General features: G+C 41.5%; 1 protein-coding gene across 5 annotated transcripts in view; it reads left to right on the top strand.

Moving 5' to 3' along the window:
• The first annotated feature begins 375 nt into the window (after positions 1–375).
• CSMD3 (CUB and Sushi multiple domains 3) overlaps positions 376–13980 on the top strand; it is a 1176027-nt gene continuing 1162422 nt past the window's right edge. For all 5 annotated transcript variants that reach the window (XM_044781000.2, XM_014843283.3, XM_070481504.1 and 2 more), the window contains exon 1: positions 376–741. In XM_044781000.2, the coding sequence (XP_044636935.2) occupies positions 564–741 (178 nt within the window). In that variant the 5' untranslated portion in view covers positions 376–563. The remainder of the gene's footprint in view (positions 742–13980) is intronic.

Here is a 13980-nt window from a genome sequence, read left to right as displayed (position 1 = left end):
CTGAAATATACTGCAACTACAGTAGTAACACATGTCCCATTATAACGACGTGGGCATTGATGAAGTCCGGTTCATTATCATCACGGTGTTCCCAAAATCAACGCAGATCCTCGGATTAAAATATTGCTTTAACGCGCTCATATTCACAGGCTGCAACGGAGAGCTCACTAACACAATATTTCTTGGGCTGCTTTTACAGGCAGAATTGATCTATTCAGGGTGGGGGGGAGAAAAAAAAAACAAGCCCCTCAATTTCAAATATTGTGGGGAGTTTGTCAGAGAGCGGAGCTGGGCTATAAGAGGCTCACTAGTGGTTTCTGGTGGTTGCTATAACGAGCTAGAATTGAGGTAGATTTTGGCGGAGGGGAAAAAACGCACAAGAAAAGACAGAATCCAGAGTAGCGGAGACTTTGTGCCCCCGTTGGAGAGATGGTTGAGTCCTCGTCAAGGTTGCTGTGGTATCCCAGAAACACCATTCACTCCGAGCTGTGACCGCGCACCAACAACAGCAACAACTCCACTGCGCCGGGCTGAGGAGCAGGAATTAGGAGCTCGCGAATAATATGAAAGGGATCCGCAAAGGGGAAAGCCGAGCAAAGGAATCCAAACCCCCGGAGCCTAGCACTAGAAGATGCGCTAAATGTGGCCGCCTAGACTTCATCCTGATGAAGAAAATGGGGATTAAAAGTGGATTTACGTTTTGGAACCTCGTCTTTTTATTGACGGTGTCTTGTGTGAAAGGTAGGTCTGCTTTCGGGGTCCCCTCTGCTTTGGATGGAGGCGAGCCGACTTGTCGCCGGAGAGAAGCTGGTAGCTTACTTTGCAATTTGCAGTGATAAAATAATCATAATACTGAAGAAGGAGTTGATTCACAGCTCCCCCACACACACACCCCGAGATAGGAAATGCATTTTGCTTGCCAGATTTGGCGTTCAATGCGGTGATTGAGCTTGTGCTCAATAAATATTCTTGCAGTATGCTCAAACGAATACGTGAGTTGATTTGTATAGCCTCTAACTAGTGGATATCCAGGCAGAATTCCTCTGCAAGACTTTTCTTGGTGGTGAGGATTACCTTGATTTCTAGTCAAACCAGTGGGGTTTGATGCTTGAGCAAGAATATTTATATTAAAGACATTCGTTTAAATGCTTTTTAACCCTTTCAGGTAGGAAAGTTACCGACATGCTGGGAATGTGCTGATTTTAAATGCATTAGGGCACAAGGGTCTTCTGAGCATCCCCCCCCCCCCAACATGAATGTCTCTGCATGCATTTGTGAATTATTTCTACGCGAGCTCTTATGCGTTGATAAATGGTAGGGGAGCTTCCCTAGGTCCTGTGGTAGAGGTTTGGCTTTAAAATGAGGCTTTAAAACGGTCTGAGAAGCCACGAAGTGTAATGATCCACCTTTGGGGATGAATGAAGGTAGAAGGAAAGTCATTAGCTGACGACCAAAAAGAAAATCTCCAGCAAGTCTCAGCGTTCAGACAGGTAGAGTGAGTGTCACATGCACAGACGAGGGGAGGGGGTGGGTGGGATGTAGAATTTGTTCCTAAGCAGGAAGGCAAGGGACAGTCAGGATCATTGGAAGGAAAGCTGTGCTCGGGGAGAAAATAGATCCCCAGGTCTGTTCCACAACTTCTCCTGCACCCTGCTGTCCATTAATTGCTGCAAAGAATACTCAGGAGGTGTTTATGACTCATGCCATCATTTTTGAACAATCACCTCCCCATACTCATGGCAGCTCTCATAGACGCGAGGGATGTCGCTTTCACTGAAGCTAGTTTCAAATCCCTGGTGTCTGTGTGTCAGGGGGTGGGCAATGGGGGGAGTTTTGGCCCAGGCGCGCCACGGCTGTCAACACAAACTGGACGCTTCTTCCTTTGTAAAGGAGTGCCTCTCTGAACCGCAATCGGGCCGCGTCTCTATGAAACAGTTTATTGTCCAGCTTGCAGCTGGCTGTCCCCCCACAGAAGGCAGCCCATTTGCATTCAGTGGAAATGATAATTCATGTTTTGGGTGGAGGGAGCTGGAGGGGTTACCTCTCTCTCTCTCTATTAGGACCAATGATGGGTGACATGTCTCGAATTTTAATTTACATCGCTAAATGCCAAGAAGTCGCGCCTGGTTTCTGTGGCAGCAACTGCCTGGTAAACCTGCTCCCTAAAGCTTGATTTTTTTTTTTTTTTTTCCTGGAGCCTCAGCGCAGCTCTAAGCCAAAACGCTTGCCCCAAGCGGCGTAATTACACTGCCTAGGGCACAAAACGCGTCTCGGGCTGCTTACAAGGGGTTTTCATAGCCGGCTCTGCGTGTTAGGAGCCTCGCCTTTATGCTTAGTTCGCCTGCCCCTGGGAGTCGGTGGTTAATGGATGGCCCTAGGGCTGCCCGCTAGACGCGCGCTCCGCGTGGGGGAGGCGCAGGGAGCCAGCGAAAGCTCCTGGTCGGGAAAATGCTAGAGTGGCTCCTGCTAGAGGATGACCGGGGGTTAAGTGCGAGTTTTCAGGTGATACCTGTTGAGCCAAAACACATTCGAGGGGCAGAAAAGGGGAGGGAGTCTCCGAAGCAGGGCGAGCAAGCGCCTGACAAACACGGAGCCACGCCGCCTGCAATTACAGCCCGCTTGCCCGCACCTACCGTATTGTCCGAATAAGACGCGCAGATAGAAAGGAATGGCGCGTTAATTTGCTTTAAATGGCGCTGGAAACCGGACCCCTCTCTTCTGCTCACAGCTCCCGGACTTTGGACTCAGATAATCGGTCTCCACTGAGTATATTCCAGTTTGGGGGACATTGGGAAGAAGGAGTGTGTCACACTCTGCTTTGGTCCTGTCCAAAATCAATTTTGTGCGGACTATTAAAAAAAAATTTTAATGGTAGTAAGGTTCTTCATTGTCACTTATCTGCCACCTGGAAGGCATCTTCTATATTTTACAACTTGGTACGCTGTCCTCAAATTCTGAGAAGCAAACTTACATAGGCTGTACGCTTTAGACTTTTTCCCTATCACCGGGCAGTGCCAATTTTGACAGTTGTGTCTTCTTTCCCTTCACCTTATTTTAATATCACCTGATTCTGAAGGCTTTCTTAAAACTGAGATTGCTGCAGTGACTTAAATGCTGTTTCCCCCAATGTCTATGCCTGCTTTTGTCTTCCACACTATTTCTTTTGGACTCTCAGGCCCAGGGGAAAGCTCAGAATGGGGAGTCGTTCCAAGGGCTTTGTAGGTCCTAATCCAGGCTAGGGAGAGGGATCAGAAGTCCGAGGCGCGCGGTTTTCCACGTGAACTGCTGCGGCCACAAGAATTCCTCCTTCTGCCCACGCTTTTCATCCCCCCACCATCTCACCTCTGCCTGCAACAGCAATGACAAAGAGGCTCAGTGGGAGGAAACGTCTCGGAATAGAAGACAAAGTGGCCTTCGGTAGTAGGCCTGAACCGTTCAAGTGGGGTTGAAAAGAGAGGCAAGCTCCTTTGGGCATTGTATCTCCGCTGTCTTCCTTAGAAATAAAAGGCAGAGGAGGACACCAAATTGGGGGTGGGCGGGGGATGCTTAGACTTGATGCATGCCTATTTTGAGTTCTCTCTCTCTCTCTCTCTCTCTCTCACACACACACACACACACACACACACACACACACACACACATACGCCAGCAGGCAGAGGTTTTTGAAATGCAGCCTGCAGCTGCAGCGTGTCTGCTTAGGTCTCACCCAGATAGAAAGTGTGAATCTCCAAGTCGTGCTTAAAAGTCCCGCCCACGTAAACAGACACTCGGGGGTGATTTCCCATGCTTCTTCTGGGGGATTCCGGGGGAGCACACAAACCGGGCGGCCAAGGTACAGAAAGCTCTGATCTCCGTCCACAGCAGGTGGGAGCCAGTATGCCCCATTCACCACCCGGCGCCACAGCGTGCTTCCAGGGCTTCTCTCAAGACCCCGGACTTCGAGAAGGATCCATGTTTCCGCATGCTCTAGGAACTCCAAGGAGATATTACTCCCACCACAGAGCTCTTCTGGAATAGTGGGGCTCACAACGTCTCCCCTGACCTCTCCCCCTGGAAAGGGCCGTGGGTGTCCAGGAGGGAAGAGAGCTGCCTGCAGCGCTCATTAGCATCTTTCACCGGCCCCTGGGTGACCACCCGGAGGTCTCTGCCCCGCGCCTGTCTGCGAGGACTGATCGCCTCACTCCACACCCTCAAGGCGACAGTCTGACCTGACAGGTCAGGAAAATATCTGTCGTATCCTGAGAGAGCTTTTCAAAGGCGGGTGGAGTGGGTTAATGTCTTTACAAAACATTAACAACCGCAAAAAAAAAAATCCACCCACCGCGATCAACATCATCAAAACCTTTTCCCTGAGGTTAGCGGGACTGAGCCACCTGCTGGGAGGTAACCTTTGTGTTTGAGTCAGGGGTCTTTGTCTCGCTGCAGTTTGCACAGGTATCCCTCCCTTCCATCTATTTCCCCTGGGAATATTTCTTAATTTCTTCTAGAAGGCCAGATTCCCTGAAATTTCCATAGACCACCGGAAACTGAGTGCCTGACTTGGCCTGGCTGATGGCATGTGCGTGTGTGTGTGCGTGTGTGTGTGTTGCTGGGAGGAGGGGGTCCACATGGATTGACACAGAGGAGCCTATGGCATGCCTCAGTGTGTGTGTGTGTGTGTGTGTGTCCAAGGCAGAAACGCGTGGCCGTAACAGTACGTTTGTGTTTCCGGGACTCTAGATGGACGGTGGTGCTGCAGCCACTGCTGTCGCACGATCGGGCGGAGGCGCCTAGAAAGATCCCTTTCCCAAGCTGACCGCAGCGCTGCCCTCGCTCAAACAACTTCTCCTCTAACAGGCACTCGGGGAGTTCGGAAAAACTCGTTGGGGAACAAGTAATGGGGAATGCTGCTCCTCTACTATCGTCCTCGTCCCCACCCCAGCTCTGTCACTGGGCGAAAGGCAAGCAGGGGGGCAGCACCAGGGTTCAAGCGCCACAAGGGCGTATTGGGACCCTAGGGGAAAGGGCAGAAGAAATGAAACAGCACGGGGTCATCCCGGTCGCCGTGTGGTCCTCTCCCAGCACCGCTGGAGTGGCCAGCTGAGGGCTGAAAGCGGGACACGCATGGGGATTGCAGCGCATTGCAGAATAATAATAAAGTAGGACGACCAAAGAAAGATCGACTCAGGCATCCTGGCGGATTCCCTTCTCCCTGAACACAGCGCCTTCGGCAGGCTTTGCACCACCGAGTTGCTAAGCCAACCCAATTTACCGCTCTGAAAAGGCTTGAACCGCTCCCAGAATTCTGAGCCCAACTTCCCCTGGACAGTTACCTTGTTGAAATTGATCTGAAATATCATTTTGCAGCACCGTACCATATTTTCCTGAATCTTCGGGGGTTGGGGAGCTGGTGGAGGGGGGAGTTGCTGCATCAAACCAGTGTAGGAAGAGAGTGAGAGAAGTAATTAAGGAGCAGGTTTTAGCCTCTTGAAAACCTGATGCCAGCTCTTTTGAGATCCTTCAAGGAGAAAAGGGGTAGAATTACTCCATAAATTAAGTACTCTAGGAGCACAGACTTAGTTGCAGTAGTTATTATGGCTCCTGATATTAATTAGCGTTACTATTTGTGGGGTAGCTGATTAGATTATAGCTATGCACGTCTTTTTCCTAAACACACAATTTGGTGTCTATCGAAACAGTGAAGTAATAAAATAAAGCAGCAGCAAATGGCGTCTATACATGGTTCTAAATACAGTAAACTCTATCATAAGACAGATCTGATAAAACAAAAAAGTAAGAGAGGTAGCACAACTGATAATGCATTGCATTCCGGTGGAAAAAACTCTACTGATAAAATGCTCAAGATCTCAAATTCAAATAAGTGAAATGGACTAAACTTCACATCCCTTGGCTCCAAATGTACCTCTTCTCCTTGTGTCCCAAGAGGTGACGTTCTTCTGCTTAACATCAAGGTCTCCAAAAAGGGCTTCAGGATATCAAATCTTCAATGTTTCATCCAGTTTGGAAACTAACTTTGAAGCACCAAGCACTCTGTTTGAGGAGGAACTTGTTGCTTTAGGCAACAGGACTACATGAGAAAATATGCCATCTTGTACTTTGAATTTCAAAGTTTGGGAGATTAGAAGTAAAATAATTGCAAATGAAGAGATTAGGAAAAAGGTGGGTGAGATATAAATAAAACTTAAGGCCATTTTATTTTACCTATATATATACATAAAAACATAGCTTCTCTTTCTATTTCTTCCATTCCCTTTACTCATCATGCAAAGGGGTGTGTAGTTTAAGGATACAGTGGCAGTTCTGATTTGGATTTTGGATGAGATCTGGTAAGAATGATAGAACAGATACTATCGTTAGCAAATTCATCTTTTCTCTCTCAGAGTGAGCAGGTGAGTGATTCATGGTACTTTCCAAGGAGATCAATCTCCATGTCTACACAATTTTCTCAGAATCGGACTCCTTGTAAGGCTCTCATTCTCATCAGGAATATCACTTTCACAAATGTCACTGAGAAAAATCAATTTGTTGAATATCTTCCAGTATTCATGGGCTCAGTGTTAACGGTCATCTTTCTTTCTCTCAAGCCTCCAATCTTACAGCTATCAAATGCATTTCATGCCCTCAGGCCCTTTGCTAAGCTATTGCTTGGGGCTGGTTGAGGATTCCTAAGTATTAATATTTTCTATATAATCACAGATTGTTGCTCACAACCCAATTTGAAATCTCCTCTAAAAAGTCTAAATTTAGAACATTAGCATATGCATCATATACCTTGTAATTGGATAACAAAGTAATCATGTGGCATTAGATATCACAATATTACTCTATTGGCTCTTAAATGCTTGCACTACAGTGATTTTCAAAGTGTTCCTAAACAAGTAATATTAGCATCCTCTGGAAACTTGCTAGAAATATGAATTCTCAGATCCCCACCCTAGGCCTTTTAAAACAGATGCCCTCGTAGTTGGGCACAGACATTAGTGTTTTTAACAAGTCATCCAGGTAATTCTCATGTGCTGTAAAGTTTGAAAACCACTACACTACAGTAAAGTGGAAAGAGCAAGGGCTCTAGAGCCACCAAGACCTGAAGTCAGGTCAAGATTCTGCCAGGAATTATCTTTGTACTAGCAACTCAGTTTTTCTAAGCTTCAGTTTCGTTATCTACAAAAAAAGAAAGTTAGAAAGAAAGTTAGAATATCAGTAGGCCTATAGGGAGATTATACATGTAACATCTATAGTGCCTGTCACTAGTAGCTATCAGTATCATTAAAATACACCTCCATGCACAAAGCCAGTATGGACTCCCACACACTTCATCCTTACACCACCAGCGCTAACTTGTCCATAGCAGCAAATTAAAAATGTAGTATCTTTTCACTAGCTACTATTTCACTTTGGCTAAGTTCCCAGGCTATTATACATTGGAGAAACACTCTGAAATTTATGCTTATCACCCTTGCGCAGTTACTTCAGGTGCCTGGTTCTATGGGCAGACCCATAGCTTAAAAATGTTACAGGGCTAATTTGATCCATTGCATTTCAATAATGATTTATTTTAATGTTGATCGATTCATGGACTTATATGAATTTATTAATTCATCTTGTCACAAGTCATGGTATTTACAGGGCTGGAGGAGTTCTTAAATATCAGCTAGTTCACTGCTCATATTTTATACAGTAAATGCACATGCCTAGAAAGGATAAGTGATTTTTACTAGGTTGAAAGATGATTAACTCCAGAACTGAGACTAGATCATTGGGGATTCAAATTCATGTTCAACTCTCTATTATACCTTATCAAATTTACTACACAGTTTGCTCAGATGGCACCAAAGAAGGCAATCACAAAAGTTAATATTTAAGGACCATACATCAATTAGTACCATATAAGAATATTAGTGATTATATGTTGTTGGGGTTTTTTTGTAAAGATTGGCACCTGAGCTAACATCTGTTGTCAATCTTATTTTTTTTTCTTCTTCTCCTCAAAGCCCCCCAGTACGTAGTTGTATATTGTACTTGTGGTCCTTCTGGCTGTGCTATGTGGGATGCTGCCTCAGCATGGCCTGATGGGTGGTGCCAGGTCCGCACCCGGGATCTGAACCGGCAAAACCCTGGCACGCCGTAGTGGAGCACATGAACTTAATCACTCGGCCACAGGGCTGGCCCCAATAATTATATGTTTTGTGGTAAAATTTTTTTAAAATATGAACTGCTTGTTTGGTAGAAGACAAAAAGAAATAATTATGGAATGAAAACATTTTCTAAGATTGATATAATATGTACATCAAATAAATAATATCTTCAATAAAGTTTATTTCTTGACATTAGATGTCTATAAAAATAAAAACAGTGTCTTGACTGTTTTTCATGTCTGTATTTTCATCTGCACATTTCTCTCACATGTTCTATATAAGACAGTGGTGTCATTGAAAACTCTGCCATAGAAGTAATTGTACTATTTATAAATATTAATAATTCAAGAACAATCCACAATGTTGAGATCGTCTTCAATTTTAGTGACGTGAAATATTTTAAAAGTCTCTTTAAAATATGGGATTAAAAGGGCCGGCCCTGTGGCATGGCGGTTAAAGTCACACATGCCGCTTCTTGGTGGCCTGGGGTTCACCGGTTCGGATCCCCAGTGCAGACATGGCACCGCTTGGCAAGCCATGCTGTGGTAGGCGTCCCACATATAAGGTAGAGGAAGATGGGCACAGATGTTAGTTCAGGGCCAGGTTTCTTCAGCAAAAAGAGGAAGATTGGCAGTAGTTAGCTCAGGGCTAATCTTCCTCAAAAATAAAATAAAATAAAATAAAATAAAATAAAATAAAATATGGGAGTAAAATTTCCAAAATAATGAATGCTGCTAAATTTCAGGTGTTTAAATGTTCAGAAAGTGATTGAAATATATAAAAAATAATGAATGACTCTCTGTTTTTTCTTTTTTGCTTGAGGAAGATTAGCCTTGAGCTAACATCTGTGCCAATCCTCCTCCATTCTCTATGTAGGTTGCTGCCACAGCATGGCCCGGGAGGGTGCAGGTGTGTGCCCGAGATCCAAACCAGTGAACCAGGGCCACCAAAGCAGAGCGTGGAGAAGTTAACCACTAGGCAATGGGGCCGGCCCCAAGTGATTCTTTTTGAAAGCTCAGTTTTTAATATTCAAAATTATAAAAATCCTTCTTCCTTCTTTTGCTTTATGTTAGCAAATTTCAAAGGAATATTTGTGACTAGGTAGTTTAAGGTGATGAGAATTTTTTAAACTATGACATTTTAAAAAATATGGTTGGATACTACTTTGAAAGGGAATTTATAATTAGAAATAGAGTCTCCATAAGTGGATTTATTAAATCTTAAATAACACTGAAAAAGTGAGGACTCTGTTATACTTTTCTGTTATACAAGTCCATCAGCTTGACTCCAGAATGCTCAGAGGTACTTCATATAGAGAGAGGATAAGAGAGAGGATAAGACATTATGTTTGGGGAAATGGTACCATGGTTATTTTTTTTTTATGTGAGAAGCTCTGTGTTAAGACCTTTATATAAAGTGTGTCATGTATATTTTAAACAGTGATTCTGTCCCTCATTTTCCTGCTTTGAATTCTAACAAACATCTTATGAGATAACTGTTATCTCCTACGTACAGATTGTTATCTCCATTTACAAATTATCTTCATTTCCTGAGGCCAGTGAGGTGCAATAAGCTTCCAGGATCCTATGGTTAGCTAGTGGTTGAGTGAAATCGGAAATGGTAATAGATTCAGGAGTTCATAGACTGTAAATGACTAAGTTGCTAATTAAACCTCTTCATTTTTAAGAGACAAATTGAGACTTTGAGAATTCAATTTAAAAGAAAGTCTAAAATTAATATTCATGTTATATATATATATATATCTCTCACAGTTACAGTAATACATAAATTCTCAGTTTTGTAGTTTTCAACATCTTCTACTAAAGTTGCCTAACATTATCCTTTTTTTGAGGAAAAGTAGACCTGAGCTAACATCCACTACCAATCCTCCTCTGTTTGCTGAAGAAGACTGGCCCTGAGCTAACATCCATGCCCATCTTCCTCTACTTTATATGTGGGATGCCTGCCACAGTATGGCTTCATAGGCAGTGCATTGGTCCGCACCCAGGATCAGAACCAGTGAGCCCCGGGCCGCCAAAGTGGAGCATGCGAACTTAACTGCTCGGCCACGTACTGGCCCCCTAATTTTATTCTTTTAATGATTTTGTATGATAGATGTGAAAGATATTTTCCAGTTTTATAAGCAATAATAAGTGAAGTAAATGCCCAATAATACATAAGGTAAATATGTCACTAAAAGATATAAAACTGTTCAGTGCATTAAGTGCCTAAAAACAGAATCAAAAAGTATAACCCTTAGATCCTAACCCAATGCTCTTGAGTAATATTTAAAATTTGTGAATGCAAACAAATTTATGGACTTCACAAATAAAATAATATTTGGGCGTGAAAATTGTTTACCGATTGTATCACAAGCCTTTGCAAATAAATTTTTTCCATTTGTACCTTAATCTTCCATTTGGTTCTACAGAATTTTAAGGATGAGAAAGCTATTATAACCTATCTAGTCTGGTGTCAAATAGTCAAGGAATGTGCATTAGATTTATTTGTAGGGGCAAGGTAAGGTGTTTTTTAAAAAACATTCATGGGGCCCCCCTGGTGGCATAGTGGTTAAGTTTGTCCGCTCTATTTAGGCAGCCTGGGGTTTGCCATTTAAGATCCCGGGTGCCAGCCTACATTCTGCTTTTCAAGCCATGCTGCAGCAAGCACCTCACATATAAAGTAGAGGAAGATGGGCACGGATGTTAGCTCAGGGCCAGTCTTCCTCAGCAAAAAGAGGAGGATTGGTGGCAGATGTTAGCTCAGGGCTAATCTTCTTCTTCAAAAAGAATTCATATCCAAGCTCCATCCACTTAGTCTATTTCATTCTATAAGTGCACCCTGGTTAAAAATACAGGTATCGTTGTGATCTTCTAAAGAAGAGACAAATCAGAGAAACAAAGTGACTTGCGAAGCTGGAGAGTGCAAATCAGTCTTTAATCTCCCTGGTCACTGCATGTTTCTCTTTATTGGGTACTGACTTATAAACCTTTTAGTTTGATCCTAATTGGTTTATGGGAGTAAATCTCTGAGAGAAGAGGCCACTGTGCCTACTCCAAAATCCTGACCAGGCTCGAAACAGTCCACCCTGAAGTAATTGTGTAAGGAGACACAGATACATGCGTGTAATAACACTAGTAAATAAGAAACTTAACATGCAATCTAAAGATTAACTTAACTAAATGGAAGCATTAAAATATACATGGCAATCTACAAAAGAAAAAAATGTATTAAATTATACTTAAGTGCTCAAAATTAGCATTGCGTTTTCTTGTGAAGGGGATAAAGGGTGTTTTCATGTGTAACAAATTTTTGTACTTTGCACTTTCTGAACTTTAGACTCTTAATATAAACCAGCCTTTTTCTACTTGCATTATTAAAACTTTTTGTTTATAGTTTTAGAGATATTTTAACCTGTGTTTTTAATTTTAAAGCTCCGAGTCCTTAATAATGCCTTCATATGTGTTATACATGGAATATACTTATTACAATGAACACTTTTCTTTTCTTTTTTTTGATTTTTGGTGAGGAAGACTGGCCCCGAGCTACCACCTGTTGCCAATCTTCCTCTTTTTGCTTGAGGAAGAGTGGCCCTGAGCTAACATCTATGCCAGTCTTACTCTATCTTATATGTGGGACACTGCCACAGCATGGCTTAACCAGTATTGTAGGTCCGTGCCTGGGATCTGAACCAGCAAACCTGGACCGCTGAAGCAGAGCGCACTGAACTTACCCACCAGGCAACCGGGCTGGTCCCTCATTGAACTCTTTTTAATGGGACATCCTTATTTTAAACAGTTTTGCATCTTTCAACAGCTGGATGTAGATTTCTCCAAGGTTGGCAAAAGTCAAGGATAAAAATATACCTATAGTCTGTCTCCAGGCCTATTTCCTACAATCACCCATTCTAGAGTTTTATTTAATGTTGAAAATTGGCTAATTCTCAGCCAAGTTCTGCATTTTTTAAAATTGATTGTATTGTTATAATAACTCTCTTTAGTTTATTGAAATTTTAAATCACAAATTGACTTGACATTTTGTTTTCATGATCTTGGTGGGAGATGTGGAAGCAGATTGATAAAATTAAATGCCTTTTCTTGAGCTTATTCACTTTCCCATTATCCACTTGTTTTCTCATTCAGAACTACTTAATAAACTTATAAGTTGTGTCCTTGTTATGGTTTCAATTTCTCAAGTATCTATTTTTGTTTTCTATGTTGACATATCTTATATTTTTTTTCTTTATTTACATTATGAGGGTTGTTGGAGTTGAAAGAAATGTGAAGAAAAAATGTTCTTAATTTCATTTTCTCTTATAATACAACGTAATAGGTATCTAAGTTTTATTAACTGTCAATAATTTGAAAATATAATTTTAAGCTGTATATTATTGTGTGTATTTTAATATATAGAAGTAAATGTGCATCTACCTTGTTATTCGATTACTGTAGAATAAGATACTGTTAAAAATTTTTAATTTCAGTTAGTCTGTAATTTTTAGAAATGATTTTGTTCTCAATCTTTAAACTGTATTTTTGTACAAAAGTGACTCTTCTGAATCTTTTTTTGGAGTTGTAATTTGAATTCCCCCCAAATATTGGTAACGAATTTATGCTGATCTATCTCCCTTTTCTAATATTGAGCTTTGTGTTGCTAACAAGCTGCATTTGCAAGATAAGGGATCAAAGTTAGGAGAGTAGACAGGAGATACATACAACTGAATCTCCTGGAGAGGAAACCACACTACCTTGGGTTTATTGGCTCCATGTTCTGACTGAACTGTGTAGTCTAGACAAAATATTTACTCAGTGTTCACATATATGGAGAAACTCTGAATTAAGGCTTTTTGGCTGATGTCTAGATCAAACCAGCTGAACTGATTCAAATGTTTTGTGTAAACAAATTTGCATCCAGGCTGCTAATTTGTGTGCCAACTTCCAGTTTCACAGTTTTGAAGATGATGGAGATGATAAACCCTCTTAAATGAAGTTTGCAATAGAAATGCTGACAGGCCCATGATTACCTGTATTGAATCCATGTTCACTGCTCTTTCCATGGCTTTTTAAAAAAAAACTCTCATCTATAAATCCTGCTAGTACTTGAGTGCCCTTTTATCTGTTAAATCTTTTTAAAGGAGGTCAAACAGAAACTCTAAAAATCAATTTTCTAGCAAACTGCTAGGAAATCTTTAATATCTGTGTTAGCTTGGCAGTGTTCATTAATATATTAATGAATGAAAATCAGAAATGACATTTTGAACTTAATTTTTAAATACTACCAATGTGTAAGTCTCTAGAAATCAGCCATTTTTCAATAATTTGAAGATCACTACTTATTTTTACCTGTCGTTGCATAGATTGTTGAAAACTCCCTATTTTCGAAAGACTACATTCTATTTATGTAATTCTTTCAAAAGCAAAGTTCTCAAAGTCCTCAAAAGAAATTAGAAAATGTTAGACACATTAGGTTATATCTTGTGTTGTTTCATATAAACATTACCTTAATTGTTTCTATCTTTTTCTTTTGGTTAAAGTCAAGTTTGGTTTATTGTGCCATTTATTAGACTAGTATTATTTTGAATTGAATATTGTGGCCTTAACACAATTTAAGTTTGAAGTTGTGAAAGAGACGGTGGTCAGTAGATTTTATTCCCACAAGAAGAACCAATGGCTTATTTATCAGTTCTGGGATTCATAGACACATTCTTCAGCTTTCAATCAATTATTTATTTATTTATTTATTTATTGGTGAGTAAGATTGGCCCTGAGCTAACATCTGTTGCCAATCTTCCTCTTTTTGCTTGAGGAAGATTGTCTCTAAGACAACCTCTGTGTCAATCTCCTCT

The sequence above is a fragment of the Equus asinus genome, chromosome 12 (genome assembly GCF_041296235.1).
Source record: "Equus asinus isolate D_3611 breed Donkey chromosome 12, EquAss-T2T_v2, whole genome shotgun sequence".
Lineage (NCBI taxonomy): Eukaryota > Metazoa > Chordata > Mammalia > Perissodactyla > Equidae > Equus > Equus asinus.
Note: the sequence above shows the minus strand (reverse complement) of the source record. Positions and strands in the feature narration are given on the sequence as shown.